Source organism: Pseudophryne corroboree, chromosome 3, assembly GCF_028390025.1.
Source record: "Pseudophryne corroboree isolate aPseCor3 chromosome 3, aPseCor3.hap2, whole genome shotgun sequence".
NCBI lineage: Eukaryota > Metazoa > Chordata > Amphibia > Anura > Myobatrachidae > Pseudophryne > Pseudophryne corroboree.
Genome location: NC_086446.1, coordinates 455,374,639 through 455,395,750, shown reverse-complemented (window position 1 = coordinate 455,395,750; position 21,112 = coordinate 455,374,639). Strand labels below are relative to the sequence as shown.

General features: G+C 45.4%; 1 protein-coding gene across 5 annotated transcripts in view; it reads right to left on the bottom strand.

The window, feature by feature from the left end:
• Positions 1–20,893, bottom strand: part of CASKIN2 (CASK interacting protein 2) — a 69,296-nt gene extending 48,403 nt beyond the window's left edge. For 2 of the 5 annotated variants that reach the window (XM_063960622.1, XM_063960625.1), the window contains exons 1-3: positions 20,497–20,604; positions 18,141–18,764; positions 2,870–2,921 (exon numbers count right to left, since the gene is read on the bottom strand). In XM_063960622.1, the coding sequence (XP_063816692.1) occupies positions 2,870–2,921; positions 18,141–18,234 (146 nt within the window). In that variant the 5' untranslated portion in view covers positions 18,235–18,764; positions 20,497–20,604. Of the gene's footprint in view, positions 1–2,869; positions 2,922–3,096; positions 3,250–18,140; positions 18,765–20,351; positions 20,475–20,496; positions 20,605–20,805 lie in introns of those variants that run through there. The other 3 variants (XM_063960624.1, XM_063960623.1, XM_063960627.1) reach the window with 3 other exon arrangements.
• Between the last annotated feature and the right edge of the window lie 219 nt (positions 20,894–21,112).

Genomic DNA, 21,112 nt, shown 5'->3' with positions numbered 1-21,112 from the left:
CTGCTGTCTTCCAGTTCAGAACATAGAAACGAGTACTGGCTTAAAATATTCTGTCATCATCTATTGTTATTACATTTTCATTGTTGCCAACATTTTAAAATACTTTCCAGGGATGTTTTGCAGTTGTGCCAGTGTAACTAATTACATCACACACACTGCAGTGTTGGTGGACATTGTGGTACTACACTGCCTAACATCTTATATGCTTACTAAGGAATACATACTATTTCCTGGAGGACGGGATGCCAGCTGTCAACATTCCGACAGCGGCATCCCGCCCGCTAGAATGTTGGCAGCAGGGCGAGCGGTACGAGTCCCCCTGCGGGCTCGGTGGCTCTCTACGCTCACCACAGGTTCTATTCTCACTCCATGTAAAATAAAAACTAGTATGCTTGGTTCTAGCCCATGTAACATGCACAATTATATGGTATCTCCAGTAGCGAATCTTGCCACGGGCAAGCAGGACTTTTGCCCAGGGCGCCGCCTTCCGGAGGGCGCCGCACCATGGCAAGATCCGCTACTGTGCCCCCCCGCTGTGTCCCCTGCTGGTCCCCCGTTGTGAAGGGAACTAGACGCTACCCGTCTAGTTTCCCTTCGTGGAGAGGACCTTTGCTGTGCGGTGTGCGATGACGTCATCGCGCACCGCACAGCATTGTGGGACTGACACAGATGCTAGGGGTCATAATTGACCTCTAGTGTCTATCTGTCCCATAGATCTGAGGAGAGGAGCGGCGCCGGCGGAGGTCTGCAGCGGTCGGGAATCAGGAGCGGGGATAGTAAGTATAAAAATTTTTTTTGTGTAAGCGGTGCTACTCCTACAGGGGGCACAACTCTACACGGGGCGTGGTCAGGCCCCCTGTATGAAGCCACGCCCCTATTTTCCGCCCGGGGCGCCAAAAGGGCTAGAACCGGCCCTGGGTATCTCTGTACACAGGACAAGTGGACACCCACGAGTGAGCAGAGTTCCTGCGTGCCGGGATTCCGGCGTCGGTATCCTGGCTGTCGGGATGCCGGCAAATTGATTGCATCCCCTTACTAAATGTGGTTAGAATTTCATGCAGTCATGATTTTCAGATTGTCAATAATTTTCTTATTAAAATGTAAAAATAAAATGGGGAAATATGGTCTGTGGCAACTATGCATATGGCAAATAGCAAACAATACATCAGGTGCTAATGAATCATTGACAAATCTTTATTTTTATTTTACAAAATACTTCAGCAAAACAACAAAATGGCCAATGCTTTCGAAATATCTTGGACAAATTAAGTGGAGCTGCAACAAATGGCCAATGCTTTTAAAATATCATGGACAGATTAAGTGGAGCACCTTTGTATATTTTAAGCTTTGGTCTATATATTAAAAATGCATGCAAAACAAATAAAAGTAAAATAAAAACTAGTATGCTTGGATCTAGCCCATGTAACATGCACAAATATATGGTATCTCTGTACACAGGACAAGTAGCTCAATACTTGTTGAGGGTCTCTCACTCTCTTTGCTCACAATGGGGGTCATTCCGAGTTGTTCGCTCGTTATATTTTTCTCGCAACGGAGCGATTAGTCGCTAATGCGCATGCGCAATGTCCGCAGTGCGACTGCGCCAAGTAAATTTGCTATGCAGTTAGGTATTTTACTCACGGCATTACGAGGTATTTTCTTCGTTCTGGTGATCGTAATGTGATTGACAGGAAGTGGGTGTTTCTGGGCGGAAACTGGCCGTTTTATGGGTGTGTGCGAAAAAACGCTACAGTTTCTGGGAAAAACGCGGGAGTGGCTGGAGAAACGGAGGAGTGTCTGGCCGAACGCTGGGAGTGTTTGTGACGTCAAACCAGGAACGAAACTGACTGAACTGATCGCAGTTGCCGAGTAAGTCCCAAGCTACTCAGAAACTGCTAAGAAGTGTCTATTCGCAATTTTGCTAATCTTTCGTTCGCAATTTTGATATGCTAAGATTCACTCCCAGTAGGCGGCGGCTTAGCGTGTGCAAAGCTGCTAAAAGCAGCTTGCGAGCGAACAACTCGGAATGAGGGCCAATGTACCAAAATTGAACGGCAAAACCGACAAATTCTATTAAAATCCAGGAAAATCTCCCAGATTCAATTATAATAGTTATAATAATATACAAGTGGGCTTATACTTTTGGAAACTAGTTTTTTTTTTAGACAGGGTTGGCTTCTAAGTTGTAGCACAGTGCGGACTCTACAGTACAAAGCCAAAAATTCAGCTTTGCAAAAATGGCACCTAAAAGCCAAAATACACACCACTGTCGTGACATACTGGGGTACACTTACCCCTTGCCTCATGTTATATCTGAAAAAAACATACCACTGAATTTTCTATTTAAAGCACCACATTTCAATGAAGAACAAGAAAAACACAGGAGGTACACGTTTTAAAATACCCACTTGTAAAAAAAAAAAAAAAAGCTCCATATGCTAGAGAAATATACATTTCTCAGGTTACAAAGTATTATCAAAATACTCAGTGCAGTAAAAGAGGGAAAATGCAACTTTTTCATTTATACAAAAATTGAGCGTGACAAAAGAATATTAACAATCATATTTCCAAAAGCCATTTATCTAGATGGAGTCAACATTTTTTTATGTTACAGGGGGAGATGTATCAAATCTTTGATAGAGATAAAGTGGACAAGCTGCCAATTCTTGTTATCACTCGTTACTAATTTTAAATGGTGCTTCAATCAATCAGCTCCTGTCATTCTTGAAACGCAGCCTGCAACATGACAGTTAGGCGCTGATTGGCTGGTACTTTACCTCTGTTCACTTGATATCACTCCAAGGCTTAGTACATAGACCCCCTATTTATTCAAACAATATGTAATAAAAAAAATAATGTCAATACTTACCCATCACCATCCTGATAATTTACATTCAATCTCTTGGTTGATCCGAGGAGTTCTGCAAGGAAAGGACAACTGGTTATTATCCAATGCTCTTCTGAACTGTCAGCCCATATAAATGACATGAGATGATGAACAAATAGTACAAGCTAGAACACAGTAAGGTTTGCAGAGAAGCCTCCAAAGATCTGGCTATGCCACAAGTCGTGATACTCCCTAGAATACAAACTTACTGGCTGCAGATACAGCAGAGAACAGGACCTGTCCCATGTGGCTTAACTCAAAGATGTGCTATAGATGTATTTTGTGTTGTTCTATTTGTCCTATGTAAGAATTGTGCTGTTCTCTCATCTTTATTCTCCCAGACTAGATTCACTATCCATTCCAATGTTTATTCTTCAATCCCCTCTGCTTTATTTTCTGTCTCTCTACTACTGCAGAGATGGAGGATTTTTTTGTACTTGTTCACAGCCCACGGAAATCATTGACATTTTGCATACACAGACTGGATTGTATCTGCTGTTTGCAGACAAGAATGAAGGTCTATTGCCATGCTCTGCATGCTTGTGGTTAATCACACAGGCACTCTGGGCATGCACAGGGATCGGTTAGAAAGTGAGGTTTGTCCTATATCATTAATTCCACTGTGCGTGATTCAGTCAGCAAAAGGGTGTCACTCTACCCAGTGCAGGGCTGAGACAGGAAGGAGGTCACATCACCACACTCTGCAGGACTTGTGGTCTCTGCAACAGTTTTCCACTTCTATTGCAGGATATGATCTCAAAGCTGTCGCTTTGCTAAGACAATTGAAAATAGAGGTATCTCACTTCCACAAGGCTACGGCAATGGTCCAAGATAAAGTAGGATATGTAATGTTTGTAGAGGGAGCAGATGTGTGTATGCAGAGGTATGTTCCAGGTGGGCAGAACTGCCATGGTGCCTTACACAGAATGACTCGTGCTCAGTCATAGCAGTAAGAATGTTGGTGTACATTCTATACTTGTGTATGGATGATCACCATAAGCAAAACCAAATTCAGTATAGCCAACTTACCTTTAGCTGCAGTGTTTAAAATAAAAGAGGCTGCATATAAAATAACGGCACATAAGTATGCTCTTTATTCTGATTAATTTGTTTAGAGCATATATAATGGTATACAGCACAGGTTCTGAAACTCGGTCCTCAGGACCCCACACAGTGCATGTTTTGCAGGTCTCCTCACAGAATCACAAGTGAAATAATTAGCTCCACCTGTAGACCTTTTAAAATGTGTCTGTGAGTAATTAATACACCTGTGCACCTGCTGGGTTACCTGCAAAACATGCACTGTGTGGGGTCCTGAGGACCGAGTTTGAGAACCTGTGGCATACAGAAATATTCAGATGCACGTTCAATATGCAATAAAACATACAATTTAGTGTGGTGCCATGGGCTGATCTGACACTGGGATACATTGTACAGGGCAGACGCATACAGATAGTTGTACACCTACAGAAGTGACATGCAGTGGGGTCAATGGCTAGTATCACAGCAAGATTTACACACATATAATTTGGTGGTGGGTTTTGACTATAAAAATTATTCATATGATGCAAAGATGATATGAATAATACAAAGATAATACAGGTTGAGTATCCCATATCCAAATATTCCGAAATACGGAATATTCCGAAATACGGAATTTTTTGAGTGAGAGTGTGATAGTGAAACCATTGTTTTCTGATGGCTCAATGTACACAAACTTTGTTTAATACACAAAAGAATTACAAATATTGTATTAAATGACCTTTAAGCTGTGTGTAGAAGGTGTATACGAAACATAAATTAATTGTGTGAATGTAGACACACTTTGTTTAATGCACAAAGTTGTTAAAAATATTGTCTAAAATGACCTTCAGGCTGTGTGTATAAGGTGTATATGTAACATAAATGCATTCTGTGCTCAGACTTAGGTCCCATCACCATGATATCTCATTATGGTATGCAATTATTCCAAAATACGGGAAAATCCCATATCCAAAATACCTCTGGTCCCAAGCATTTTGGATAAGGGATACTCAACCTGTATTTGTAAGTACAGGTTAAGTATCCCTTATCCAAAATGCTTGGGACCAGAGGTATTTTGGATATCGGATTTTTCCATATTTTGGAATAATTGCATACCATAATGAGATATCATGGTGATGGGACTGAAGTCTAAGCACAGAATGCATTTATGTTACATATACACCTTATACACACAGCCTGAAGTCAATTTTATCCAATATTTTTAATAACTTTGTGCATTAAACAAAGTGTGTCTACATTCACACAATTCATTAATGTTTCATATACACCTTATACACACAGCCTGATGGTCATTTAATACAATATTTTTAATAACTTTGTGTATTAAACAAAGTTTGTGTACATTGAGCCATCAAAAAACAAAGATTTAACTATCTCACTCAAAAAAGTCCGTATTTCGGAATATTTGGACATGGGATACTCAACCTGTATTAAATATCTCTTTTGTATTATTCTAGTCATTTTTATAGTCAAAACTCTGCAGTGTCCAGGAGCATGACAGGCGAGGCTCTGCCGCCCCTGCCTGCATGTCACTGACCTATAGTACTATGGAGCAGAAATATATTTGGGAAATGTGCAGTGATGAACATACTCCAGTGGCAAGGTCAGTTGGAGAGAGAATGACCTTGTGGGAGGACAACTGGGCAAGCTCAGATATCAGCTCATTTACATATGTTAGGAAAAGCTGTACGCTACAGTGTCCAAATATGTTTGTACAATAGTTACATAAAAAAAAAAAAATAAGAAAAAATAGTCTGCATAAATGTTTAGCATTGAACGTTATTATAAACTATAGGAAGAGTGTCAGTAGCCAGGTTGTGCAATCTCTTAACACTGGAAATATACAAAGACAATTAGAATCTTTTAGGGAACTGTAATGAGAAATCCCGACGACATTCTAATATGTTTGGTAACGGCAACGAGGAGTCAGCACAATATGCAGTATAAAGTCAGTATAAGGAGTTTCTAGTCCTGCTCAGACATGTGCCGCTGCTATCAAACCAGTTCCTGTGCATTCCTCTACAAGCAGCATCCTGCACCAAGAGCACCAGAAGAGAGTGATCTCAATGAAATGAGAAATCAGGACCCTCAGGGTACAAGTTATACCCCAAAATAGGGGTGTTTTCATTGTTTATATTTTAAGAGCGGTCGCTGATCAGTCCTTCACATTAATCACAATCTGGTTTGAAAGAACAAATCCCCACCAATTATTTTGTATATCATCATCTTGCCGAGTGAGTGCTTCAAACATTAGGACTATTAAATTGTTAACCTACATCCCTTTATAGAGACGTAACATATTAGCCATGGCTGTAGCGAGGTTTTTTTTCATTATTCACTAATCCCTTCCTCAATTCAGTTTATGTCACACTCAGTAGTCGAAGTGGGGCGGTATACGGCGGTATGGTATACCGCCACTTCTTCCACTGACCCAGAAATGAGCAAATGAAAGTGCAGCAAGAGGCGAGGGAAGCGGCCATCCTGCTGCACATGTTGCTCCCCGTCCCTGCGCGGCGGCCGGCGGCTGTGTAGAGTGCTGTACTAGCTCACAGCCACTCACCGCCACCAGCCGCCCACTGCAGCCAGCCACCATCTGCTCACCACCACCAGTCACCAGCCGCTCACCCGCAACAAATGTTCCCCTGCTGTCACCTCTCTCCCTGTCGTTACCGTCCCTATCCCTACTGTCACTCTCTCTCTCCCAGCTGTCACTGTCGTCACTCTCTCTCTCCCTGTCGTCACTCTCTCTCTCCCTGTCGTCACAATTTCAGCTCATTCAGTGTGCTACAATGTGAATTCCGGCTCATTCAGCGTGCTATAATGTGAATTTCGGCTCATTCAGCGTGGTACAATGTGAGTTTCGGCTCATTCAGCGTGCTACAATGTGAATTTCGGCTCATTCAGTGTGCTATTAATGTGAATTCCAGCTCATTCAGCATGCTATAATGTGAAGTTCGTCTCATTCAGCGTGCTACAATGTGAATTCCGGCTCATTCAGCGTGCTACAATGTGAATTCCGGCTCATTCAGCGTGCTGCAATGTGAATTCCAGCTCATTCAGCGTGGTACAATGTGAATTCCGTCTCATTCAGCGTGCTACAATGTGAATTTCGGCTCATTCAGTGTGCTACAATGTGAATTTCGGCTCATTCAGTGTGCTACAATGTGAATTTCGGCTCATTCAGTGTGCTACAATGTGAATTTCGGCTCATTCAGTGTGGTACAATGTGAATTTCGGCTCATTCAGTGTGCTACAATGTGAGTTTCGGCTCATACCGTGTGCTATAATGTGAATTTCGTCTCGAACCGTGTGCTATAATGTGAATTTCAGCTCGTACCGTGTGCTATAAGGTGAAAGGGGCACCAGTACTAGATAGTATAAGGGGTTCTACTACACTGGACACGCCCCCTTTTGGGTGACCACGCCCCCTTTTCTGGAGCACGCACATTGCGTCCTTGACTTTTGCATACCCCCACTTCAAAATTTCCACTTCGACCACTGGTCACACTGAATGGGAGTGCTAAATCACCTAAGCATGGGGATTAATGATTACATAGAGAAGACATTTTTGAAAAGCACATGATGCATGGTGAACAGAGCATGCACCATGTTTCACTGCTCAGGGTCAATGAGAAGCTGTCTGACATGCCTGGGTACACTGAAGACCTACTAAGCCTAGGGGTCATTAGCTTCAAGTCTGGGTCAGATAGCACTCACTGTGACAATTGTGTGCCCTAGCCCTGAGATAATGAGCAAACTATTATGTGTGGCAAGCATCTGAAATAATAGCTATACAGGTGCAGCTTCTAGTATCCAGACTTCTTGGGACACTTCTAAGTGCATCTGTCATGCTCAGCACTGGTTCTAGTGTTACCCTCATTTTCTTACTTATTTCTTTTTGGAACTTTATGGATAACAGGTCCCATATCTGTATGATTTGTTATTATCTATGAAATGAGAGATTCTCGCAAGGTTTGCCCAGTCAGGTGATGTTTAGTGTACAACTCCCTTTGAATATGAACTGAACTTTAGAGGCACCAAGAGGGAGGGGAAGAGTTGGTACAAAGTATCAGGGCCTGTCCTGGGTCGCCAAAAAGGTGCAATCACATACCCAAGATGGTGTGACAGAGGCCTAATTCAGATCTGATCATAGATGTGCCCGCCCCCGCAATGGTCCGGACACGCCTGCATCGTCCGGACCACGTACCGCCAACGGCGTTCTAACGATATTGGCACACCCCCTCCTGCCCCGTGACCGCCTCTGTCTGTCAATCATGTAGAGGGAATCGCAGCCCTGAGATGCTTTTCCACAAAGCACTCCACAAAGAAATTCAGACTGCGATCGCCGCCGCTGCAGTGATCCAGTCTGAATTACCCCCCAAGTCCCCTCTATTTGGCAGCACAGCATGTAAACAGGGATGGTTTTCCCAACAGGGTGTGACCACAACCCCACACACCTGACTAGAACCTACTAGCACCAGGACCCAATCGATCCCTCAGCATCCTGCCCTGCACACCCATTAGGTATAAAATAAAAAGCCTGTTCCAGGGCTGTCATCAGAAAAACTGAAGAATTCAAGCCTATGCTAGTGGGACAATTTCCCTTTAATGGCTGGCCATTTTAGCTGCCAAATAACATTATTCTGGAACCCAAATGAATTATAGTGTATTACATTGCCCTATCTAACAATCAACACACACATATATTATGGGACTTCAACTGAGCTCTCAAGTCACAGGTTGACCCCTCCTGACATAGAAAAAATGAGATTTATGGTAAGAACTTACCATTGTTAAATCTCTTTCTGCGAGGTACACTGGGCTCCAGAGGGAATAACATCGGGGTATAGAGTAGGATCTTGATCCGAGGCACCCACAGGCTCAAAGCTGTGACTGTTCCCAGAATGCATAGCTCCGCTTCCTCTATAACCCCGCCTCCGTGCACAGGAGCTCAGTTTTGTTAACCAGTCCAATGCAGTAGCAAGTAAAAGAGACGACAACCGTTTGTAGCCACATACACCACATTCTCACGACAGGAGAAGGTGTCAGCGGCTGATGCCATACAAACCCAAAGAAGCTAAGTGCGTCAGGGTGGGTGCCCTGTGGAGCCCAGTGTACCTCGCAGAAAGAGATTTAACAACGGTAAGTTCTGACCATAAATCTCATTTTCTGCTGCGGGGTACATTGGGCTCCACAGGGAATAACATCGGGGATGTCCTAAAGCAGTTCCTCATGGGAGGGGATGCACTGTAGCGGGCACAAGAACCCGGCGTCCAAAGGAAGCATCCTGGGAGGCGGAAGTATTGAAGGCATAGAACCTTATGAACGCGTTCACCGAGGACCACGTAGCCGCCTTGCACAATTGTTCAAGGGTCGCACCAAGGTGGGCCGCCCAAGAAGGTCCAACCAACCGAGAAGAATGGGCCTTGATGGTAGCAGAAGCTGGAAGGCCAGCCTGTACATAAGCATGTGCAATCACCATTCTAATCCATCTGGCCAGGGTCTGCTTATGAGCAGGCCAGCCACGTTTGTGAAAACCAAACAGTACAAAGAGAGAATCAGACTTCCTGATAGGAGCGGTCCTCTTTACATAGATACGGAGAGCCTGTACCACATTCAAAGACCGCTCTTTGGAAGACGATTCATGAGAGACAAAGGCCGGAACCACAATCTCCTGATTAAGGTGGAAAGAAGACACCACCTTAGGTAGGTATCCGGGACGTGTCCTAAGAACCGCCCGGTCACGGTGAAAAATCAGATAGGGGGACCTACAAGACAAGGCACCCAAATCCGACACCCATCTAGCAGAGGCAATAGCCAACAGAAACAATACCTTAAGAGAAAGCCACTTAAGGTCCGCAGATTCAAGAGGCTCAAACGGAGACTCTTGTAATGCCTCCAGAACCTCAGACAGATTCCAAGGAGCTACAGGCGAGACGTAAGGAGGATGAATCCGTAAAACACCCTGAGTGAACGTATGAACATCAGGCAGAGTGGCAATTTTACTCTGAAACCAAACCGGCAAGGCAGAAATATGAACCTTGATGGAGGCCGGACAAAGGTCCAAGTCCAGGCCCTGTTGTAGGAAGGCCAAAAGTTTGGCCGTACTAAACTTGTAGGCATTGTTAGATGCGCACCATCTAAAGTAAGCATTCCAGACCCTATGGTAAATCCGAGCAGAAGCCGGCTTACAGGCCTTCAACACAGTCTGAATGACCGCCTCAAAAAAAACCTTTGGCCCTCAGTACGGAAGCTTCAAGAGCCACGCCGTCAAAGCCAGCTGGGCCAAATCCTGATATACACAGGGGCCCTGAACGAGGAGGTCTGGGTGCTGTGGAAGTAGAAGGGGACGCTCTATCGATAGACCCTGAAGGTCGGAGAACCAATGCTGTCTGGGCCACGCCAGGGCAATCAGAAGCAGGAGTCCTTCTTGCTTGAACTTCCTTATTACCCTGGGCAGAAGCGACACCGGAGGGAACACGTACGGCAGCCGAAAGTTCCATGGAATTGCCAGTGCATCCACGAACGCTGCTTGAGGATCCCTTGTACTTGCTCCGAAGACCGGAACCTTGTGACTGTGTCGAGACGCCATCAGGTTTACATCTGGGAGACCCCACTTGTCCACTAGGAGTTGAAATACTTCTGGATGGAGGCTCCACTCCCCGGCATGTACGTCCTGACGACTGAGGAAGTCCGCTTCCCAGTTTAGGACCACCGGAATGAACACTGCCGATATGGCTGGCAGATAAAGTTCCGTCCACTGAAGAATCCTTGATACTTCCCTCATTGCCAGGCTGCTTCGAGTGCCGCCTTGATGATTTATGTACGCCACCATGGTGGCATTGTCCGACTGCACCTGAACAGTCCTGTTCTGTATTAAATGCTGGGCCAGGTTCAGAGCATTGAACACCGCCCGCAGTTCCAGAATGTTTAAATCGGGAGGAGAGACTGCTCCTTGGTCCACCAACCATGAAGGGAGTGTTGCTCCAAAACCATGCTCCAACCTCTCAGACTGGCATCCGTCATCAGGAGGACCCAGCTGGAGATCCAGAAGGGACAACCCCTGCGCAATTGATGGTCCTGCAGCCACCAGCTCAGTGACAGACGGACCTCCGGAGACAAGGAGATCATGCGAGACCTGATCCGGTGAGGCAGGCCGTCCCACTTGCCTAAAATCAGTTTCTGTAGAGGGCGGGAATGGAATTGAGCGTACTCCACCATGTCGAAAGCCGACACCATGAGACCTAGCACTTGCATCGCCGAGTGTAGCGACACTTGCGGACGGGACAGGAAGCATAGAATCCTGTCCTGAAGCTTCAGGACCTTCTCCTGAGACAAGAACAACCTCTGGTTGTGAGTGTACAACAATGCCCCTAGGTGCACCATGCTCTGAGCAGGGACTTCTTCCAGTTGATGAGCCACTCGTGGGCTTGCAGAAACTGGAGCGTCAGATCTAGATGACGTAGGAGAATTTCCGGGGAATTTGCCAGGATCAACAAGTCGTCCAGATACGGGAGGATCCCGACCCCTTGACGGCGAAGTACAGCCGTAATTACTGCCATGACGCGGGGCCGTGGTCAAACCAAAAGGTAAAGCCCAAAATTGATAATGGAGGTTGCCCACTGCAAACCTCAGGTACTGCTGATGCGACATTGCAATAGGAATATGCAGGTAAGCATCCTGTATGTCCAGGGAGACCATATAATCCCCAGGCTCCAAGGCCAGAACAATAGAGCGAAGAGTTTCCATACGAAACTTGGAGACTCTCACAAATCTTTTCAAAGGACTGGAGGTTGAAAATGTGCCGAGAGGACCTACTCCGTTTCGGGACTAGGAACAGCGGTGAATAGCACCCCTTGCCTCTCTGAGCCAGAGGCACCTGTACTACCACTCCTGTGTCCAGGAAAGACTGTACCACCAAATGAAGAGTTTTTGCCTTCACCTGATCCAAAGGGACGTCTGTCAGGCAAAAATCGATGAGGGGTATGGCGTATCCGTGAGTGACGACTTCCCATACCCAGGCATCGGAAGGAAGTGGTCTTCAACCATTCCTGGGTAAACCCTAGAAGTCGGCCTCCCACTCTGGGATCCCCCAGATGGAGGCCCGCCCCGTCATGCAGCAGGCTTGTCAGTTTTGGAAGCAGGCTGACGGGCAGCCCAGGCCTGTTTAGGCTTGGGCTTAGGGGTTTTGGAAGTGCGAGCCTGTTTCGGGTACGCCTGACCTTTTGCTTTACCTGAAGGATGAAAGGAGCGAAAGGAAGTACTCTTAGCCTTCGGTACCGAAGGAGCAGTACTAGGTAGACACTATTTTAGCAGTGTGTCTACCTAGTTTTTTTTTTTTTAAGTCAGCCACTATCTTGTTGAGGTCCTCTCCAAAAAGAATGTCTCCCTTAAAAGGGAGCACCTCCAGGGTTTTCTTAGAATCCAGATCCACAGACCAGGACCATAACCATAGAATCCGGCGGGCTAAAATGGACGTAGTAGAAGCCTTGGCCGCCAGAATACCGGCATCAAAAGCTGCCTCCTTAATGTAATGAGAGGCTGTGACAATATACGAGAGGCATTGTCTAGCATTATCAGAAAAGTTGGAAAGCAGCTCTGCTTCCACCTCCTGAGCCCACGCTTCAATAGCTTCTGCAGCCCATGTCGCTGCAATTCTGGGCTGATGCACAGCACCCGCTAGAGTGTAAATTGCCTTTAAACAACCCTCTACACGCTTATCCATCGGTTGTTTCAGAGAAGTGACGGTAGTTACCGGTAGAGCTGAAGATACCACCAGCTGTGCCACTTGCGAATCCACTGGCAGGGGTGTTTCCCAATTTTTACTTAGCTCCGCCTTGAGGGGATAGCGAGCCAGCATCTTCTTATGAGGTGTAAATTTCTTCCTGGATTTTCCCAGGATTCCTGACGTATGTCAACTAAATGGTCAGAATGAGGTAAAACTTGTTTAAAGACTTTTTGACGTTTAAATCTGTCCAGTTTCTTAGGCTCTGGATCATCAGAAATTTGAAGAATTAGCCTGATAGACTCCAATAAGTCAGGAACATCCACCTGAGAGACCGATTCCCCATCAGAATCATCAGGGTCAGTGTCTGTGGGGTCAGTATACACGCCATTCTCATCAGACAAGGTGTCAGGGACGTGGGTGGATTGTGAGGAAGTAATAGCCCTCTTAGAGGACCCCTTGGTTTTGGGCGGGCGAGGGTTAGATTTCTGTTTAGTCAGTGATTGGTTCAATTGCTGTAACTGATTGGACAGGTGATCTGCCCACGGCGGATTAACCGCAGGGACCATAAGCGGTTGTACCGGCACATGAGGTCCCATAGGGGGCGTAAGTTTAGTTACCAGCGTACTTAATAACGTGGAGAAAGTAGCCCAAGGCGGGTCATTTTGAACCCCCGTTGCGATGGTCCCACTGGGGGGGCAAGGAACTCCCAGAACCTGAACCCTCTGCTGCTATGTTTTCCTCTAACGTGTCTGCAGCGTCACCACCACGCAATGTGGGATCAGCCCCAGCGCCGTCGCCCCTTGTAGCTGACATAACTGAAAGCTCAGTCTATGGGCAACCCAGTAAAATATCAGCAGCCTAATACCTTAACAAGAAGTCCCTGTGCAGTGTAAACACAATCAGAGAAATCAAGAGGTATATGGTGACTGAAAATCAGAGAAAAATACACAATAAGCATATCCTGTGAAACACCTATATTAAATAATAACCCTGACGCACCTAGCCCCCTTAGGGTACAGAATATAGGGTTAGCAATGCGAGTGAGATACACAAAATGGAAGTCACGCCGCAGCTGTATATGCATACACACAATCAAATGTACAATGCAGAAATTTTGAAATGCAATAAAACTGCACTGTACTAGCAATACTAAGTAATACTAAGTATAGCTATACAATCAATAGATATATCAATGCACAGTAAATACTGGATGTATATCACAGGGTACTTGTACTACATAACCCTGACTAAATGCACTGTTTCTTAACCAACACTATCAGCAGACATGTAGAATACTTAAGTGTCCTGTAAAATGCACAGCGCTGAAATGCAGGCGGCTTTACAGAGGAGGATTTGCCCAAACAGTCCCAAGATCAGCTCACCCAAACGCTGACAGGGAGTAAGGGAGAGAGAGAGATGCAGCTCCAGGGCGGGAACATTTACTCTAAATTTTGCCCTGGGGCTGGGGGAGGGGCTACATGTGAAAGCCTTATTCCCTTGCTGGGCTTCACCACCGGGTACTGCGGGCAATGTAACAAACGGTTTTTAGTAAAACCCGACCTGTGCCCTTGTCCTGGTGGTCTAGTGGGGTCCCTGTACTACCACAGTGTCCATGCCAGCGCGCTCGGCCCGCCTCCCACCGTCCGTGCCAGATCGTGATTTCCAGTGGGTCTCGCTTGGGGGACCCTCTTACCTCCTCCCAGAGTGCGGCCACGCGATCCTGGAGAGCTGCGTACCCGGCAACCAGGGCACGGGAGTATACAGCGCCGCTGGGGGAGGTGATGGAGCTGCATCAGGAAATGTCAGAGTGACATCGAACACTCACAGTGTCTCTGCTGCAGCCCTTGAAGTCTTCAAAGTTCATTTAAGAAAGCTCTTCTGAGGGCTGCTGGAGGAGCCCACCTGTTGTATGCCTGCACTGCATGGCACCAACTACAAAACTGAGCTCTTGTGCACGGAGGCGGGGTTATAGAGGAGGCGGCGCTATGCATTCTGGGAACAGACAAAACTTTTAGCCTGTTGGTGACTCGGATCAAGATCTTACTCTACACCCCGATGTTATTCCCTCTGGTGCCCAGTGTACCCCACAGCAGAAACTCATATTTGAGGTTCGGGCTAACGCTGCTCCTCACCTCTATGGGGGAAATTCAACCGTTTTGTGCGCCAGCGGCTACTCGATGGCACCTAATGGAGAAATTCAAGTGTAAAGCCCCATACACACTAGACGACAAAGTGAAAGATCTCGCTCAGAAGGGCCGATCTGAGCAAGATCTTTCACAATCTCGTCCAGTGTGTACACTCAACATTGTTAACGGACCCCTCCCTAATCTGAACATGTACAGACGAGGGAGGTCTCGTTAACGACAGCCATGCTGAGAATGTAGCATGGCTGTCACACACACACACACACAGTCGCTGCTTGACCTGGCCGCAACTGCAGTGCAGGGATCGGGTAATGTGTATGGGCCTTTATTCCGGTCGACATTAGTGCTTTGTTGTTTGTCATTTTGATGGGCTAATAACTAGTATTTGCATAATAACTTAATAACATATTTCAGTCCACATCCACATTAGGGAAATAAACTCCACAGGTAAGGAGAAGTAATAATTGTGAACTCAAAGCAATTGGCAAAAGTATATGAGGAAATAAGTGTACATAGTCCGAGCTAATCTCATACTAATATGCTATCTATGACCCCTGATCACAAGTGTCATACTGGCATTATCAGGCAGTACGGATGGTGCAATGGTTAGAATTACTTCCTCACAGCACTGAGGTCATGGGTTCGATTCCCACCATGGCCCTAACTGTGTGGAGTTTGTATATTCTCCCCGTACTTGCGTGGGTTTCCTCCGGTTTCTCCGGTTTCCTCCCACAGTCCAAAAATATACTGGTAGGTTAATTGGCTCCCAGTGTGCGGCACAATTGCCCTACCTCCTTGTGCGGGCTAATTTGTAGCCACTCTAACAGTGGAGGAAAAGCACGAAAGAGCTCCTGAAGACCGAAGACACCGGAAGCTTTGGGGTGGTGGTGGCCATACCAAAGAGCTTACAGGCCACCATTCACTCAACAATCCACATCCCAGCCCTTGTATTATCCCCAATTACAGTATGTATTGGGGTTCGGTATAAGCAGAGGCATGACTTAATATTTCCAGATTTTCAAATCAGGAATGTTGGCAACATTGTAATATCAAGACACAGTTTATTTATTCCACCCACCCATTAAACATATTAATATTGCAATATTTTGAATTCATATCAATTCTTTACAAAACATCTACGAACAACATACTAGAGCAGGCATTCCCAACCACGTGCCTCAAGGCACACCAACAGTGCAGGTTTTAGGGATATCCAGGCTGCAGCACAGATGGTTAAATCAAAATAACTGAGCTACTAATTAAGTCACCTGTGCTGAAGCCTGGATATCACTAAAACCTGCACTGTTGGTGTGCTTTGAGGACCGTGGTTGGGAAAGCCTGTACTAGAGTAAGCATGGAAACAAAGTGCGTTCATGAGTCAGACACACTTGTTCCTAGTTGGATACTGTTCATGTCACGCAGACTCATGTAAATGTTTAACTATGCTGGGAGCATGCATAGAGTCAGGTAAGCAGGTGGTGACACGGTGTACGTGTGTGACACTGCAACCGTTGGTCTTATCCGCATATAAAAGTGTCTGGCATCAGTGCAGCTAAACACGCAGGCCGTTCATTTATCACTGTCCCTTTCATACAGATGTCGCACACCAGACACACAAAGCAGACAAGCAAATTCATTGTCTCAACATAAACACACACTCAACCCATCAACCCTCTACAACATATAAACATCTAATGACTAACACTCTGGACCTCTATAGGCAAATGGAAAGGAAAAATATATTTCCTAGTTCCGACAAACAAAATTATATTTAAAAGCTATTTGTAGCAAAATCTTAAAACTTGAATAGAAGATTCTCTTGGGCCAAGGGCATTCTGCTGTAAGTATGAAATCCTTATGAGTATGTACTATACAATTCTATAGCTGCAATCCATGTCACAATAACTGCATGCTGAAAAGAGAATTTATAAACTAACAATTTCATCTGTATTCTCCGGAGCCGCCCGCTTCCCAACCAGACTGCCCTTCAGTCATTCTATTATAGGAGGTTCCCAAATATGGTCCTCAAGGCGCTACAACAATCCAGGTTTTACGTGCATCCATGGCTCAGCACAGAAGGTTAAATAAAAATGAATGAGGTACTAATTAAGTCACCTATGGCCAAACATGGATATACTTAAAGCCTGGACCGTTGGGATACCATTTGGGAACCTCTGTTCTATTGTATACTGTAGTAATCTGAAATTCAAAGTGTAAGTTTAATGCAAAGTTCAGCTAAATACTATCATATTCTTCATAAGAAAAAAATAAATCAATTTAAATAATCACGTTTACAATCGTTTATTTTTAGAATACGCCATTTGTAATTTGTTTCAGTTCACTAAACACCATTTATGGGGTATATTCAATAACTGTCGGAAGCTGCGGTCTTGTCGGAAAGACGGCAGCTTTCGACAGTTTTAGGTCGGAAGGGGTTCCGTCCTATTCATTAGGGCCCCGTTTTTTCCGACAAGTCGGGAAAATCGACTTGTCAGAATGCTGTCGGAATGCACGTTGATCGGCGGCTTCAGCTGCCGATCAGCGTGCATTGTCGGAAACGGGGCCAAACCCGACAGGTTTTAGCCCCGTTTCAGACAATATCAATCCGACTTTAAAAAAAGTTGGATTGAGATAAGTGAGCGAGGTCCCGCTTGCTGGAGCCGGGTGGACGCTGCCGTGAGCCTCCTGTTGTCACGCTGCTGCAGCCGCTGCCCCCCCCCCTTCCGTCTCCTCCTCTCCTCCCCACCCGCTCCGTATCCACTGTTGCGCTGTCATTAACACCTCCCGGTGTTAATGAATAAATATAATTTTTTTACCCTTCGGGTTCCTCGTCTACTTAATGACTTTTCCAGTAGCACACCATTATCCCTCATCAAGAGACGGATTCAGAGATGCACGTAAATGCATTCGCAGATACCAATTTGCACACAGCAGCTGTGCGAAAATATTCAAATGTCACAGTCACCTGGATTTGTATTGAAATGCCCACCTGATGCAAATCCCTGCAGCTCTGTACAGAGACGCAATATCGGTCCAAGAACAGCCAAAGTATCGAAGTTTACCTAGCCCTATGGTCAAGCAGCATGACCCTTGCAGCCTCAAACATGCTCCCAAAATGATAGCGATACACCTGCGTTTTTGCCGCGACTCTCCTTTACCTCCCCCAAATTAACCCTAACTGTCAGTCACTCTGCAATAGCCGTCGCAAGACTGTCGCGGCACATACACAGTGCAAGTTAGACACGTGCACAGAAGCTCAACTACAAAAAAGTCAGGTTTCTACATGTCTGAATTAGGCCCCCAGTGCGCGGCTTCCAAATAGCAAGAGAAAACTTACTGTTTTTTGAAGTCCGAACTTTTGCAAGCAGTTTCTGAACAGTGACAACATCTCCACTCTTGACAGCCTGGATCAGTTCATTCTCCCGACCCATCGCCAAACAGGCTACAAAGTCATGTCCTGAGTTCTTCTTAAGTATATATTCACAGGTCCCACAATTTATTTCCTTTTAAAAAAGGCAGAGAAAGCTGTTCTCCATTTACACGAACGCTATCCACATCAGGAGTTCTGTTCTAGACACTTTATTTTACATATGTCAGAAAGTAACAGGGTGCCAGTGACCTGGGGGGAAAGGTATTTATTGTCAGAGCTGTGTTCCCCCCTTCCGCTCTGTGGTCACTGGGACAGTTCCCATATCACATACGAGTAAGAGGGCACATCTGCTGCAGTGCCAGGTCCACAAGATAAGGCAGGTTGCAACGTTTTGGAGCACTCCATCAGATGGAAATAATAAATCCTGCTTTAAGGGCTTCAAGAATTATCTCTATGTTTTCCCTTTAATGAGAGCACAGGAACTCTTCTTTCCTACTAGAATTGTTCTGTTCATGCGCAGCCTCTCAACGCATTTCTCATTAGGAAAAGTTCACTTGAATAAAGCCACTTCTTGGCAGCTATATGACATCACTGCAGAAAGAGAAAAAAAAAGACAAATATTTGTGTTACTGAGTAAGCCTTACACCTAGTAACCCCTCAGGTGTGAGGCAAGTAACATGCAGAGGCCCGCGCTCTCCCCTTTGTCTTATGAGGAAAAATGTTTAAGGGCCAGGGAGGTGTGTTGTGCATCTAAATGTCATTTATGACAAACGTGATTAACGTCAGAAAGCAGAACACTCGCATGAAGTGTCTTAGGTAATAAGTGGATTATTTACTATCCCGTGCACATTGGTTAGAAGTGTACACCTATGTCTTCACAAGAAGGGTTAAAAGAAGCTAGCAGAGGCTTTTTGTTGCTCTGCTACTTCCAAGCTGCTGGATCCCATTCATAACCCAGAAGACAGGAAGCTCATGGGACCCCCTCCCCTGTTAGCGTGCATACAGTATCTTCCTCCTACAAGCCAAACTAAATGCGAATGGAAGGAAGAAGCAGTAGTACATTTTGTAAAGCAACCCAATACTAACAGCCACTCTGTTACTGTAATATTTTGTGCTGTCCCCATGCAATTCTTTCTAATTGGTGTTGCGATAATCCAATCTACCAACACAGTGGTCTAAAAGCCATTATATTCCATTTCCCTATTCAGAACTGCTTAATATTCAAAACTGCACTAGCCGAGCCAAGGATACATGAACAAGCTATACATGTACCACCAATATATACAAATGTAATTGGGCGCTGCGGATCCCTTGTGCCGCCATATAAGTACAATAATAATAATAACTGAGAAGGTGGTAGATGAGTAAGTATAGATGGTAGAGTGCGCCTAACACAGAAGACATGAGAACAGTACAGCTTTGAAAAGGACATTTGAACAATCAATTCTTTAAAAAAAACCCTGTAACTTCAATGATCTTTTTACTGTTTAGAAATAAGAGTGAACACCTGATATAACAAATAATATCTCGAGGTCCACTGATGTCCTAGAACAAAACGTCATTGCATTTTCCTGTGCCTGAGGCTCCACAATCTTGTGGCAATCCATTACAACATGTATATCTATAGTGTACAGATGGTGAGATACAGCATGGTACACAAGCAGGGTAAACATTAATGATGAACCACGTCAGAAGCAAGAGGACCTTAGGTAAAACCCACACACATAAAATTGTTTTTCCAAGTTGGAACTAAAATCTGGGTATGAATTATACAGAATAAGATGTGGTGCAAAGAACGGCAGAATTGTACTGTAACACTGAGCATAAATGAAGCAACAGAGCCAACACAACATCAGATAAGACTGTCAACAAACTCCTAACAAGTTACTAGTGATTACATGTGAACAAACATTTCCAAACAATGAGCTATTCTGAGCATCATAATTTTATACATATACACTCATATTACATCATTTTTCTATTCATGTTCGGAACATGGGACCCAATGGATTAGCATAACTGAACTGCTTCAGATCATCAGATACCAGAACTAGCCTCGCTTGCCACAGGTTATTATTCCCCATAGATGCCCACTTGGTTAGGGTAGTGTCTATGTTCCCTTCGTGATCAGGACCAGGACGCTACCACTTGGATAGTGTTCTGACACACAATACTTACTGTGAGAGATGTGCCTATTACTACAGCAGCTAATCCCAAACAGCGCCCCCGTCCTCCTCCACTCCCCTTGCTGGATCGCTTTGATCTCTCCTCCCGGGTAAATGGTGGAGACCCCAGAGGAGGTACGTAGGTGACTGTGACTTACCGGGAGGCTGTAGAGGAAGGGAGATCTATATTCAGACCGCAGATTACTTTATCCTAAGTTTTCAGAGAAGTCAGCCAGCTAGTTCTCATTCCCTGCAGGAAATCCCTCCCTTTCCTTGTCCTGCTTGCCTCCCTTCCTCCTGCTGGCCCTGCTCCTCCCTCCTCCTCATCTTCCCCATAGAGGAGAGAGGAGGAGGCCGCCAGGCTTGGCCGCAGTCCAGCCTTGTGTAATACGTTCTCCCACCCCCATCTGGTCAGACTGACATTGTATGGAGACGTGGAGAAGCTGCTGCTGTATGTTAGTACGCACATTTGGGGGGAGACGTGTCTTTAGTCTGGGCTCACACGGGATTGAACTCTTCATACTGCTGGATATACCGCACACAGCCATTGCCTTATGTAGGCAGCACGTTCATTCAAAGCGACTCTTCCTGACTGGATTCATATGCAACAGGTGTCTTTCTACTATTAGTCCTGCTGTTTGCTATTAGGACGGACAAAGCCTTTCTCTTCTACCAGCTGGGCACGGTGGGCATGGAGTGACTGTTGTGCCACAGATGTGGCGTGCTCTTGGATCCCATGCCAAATAAGATTGTTATAGGGTTCGCAAGCAAACA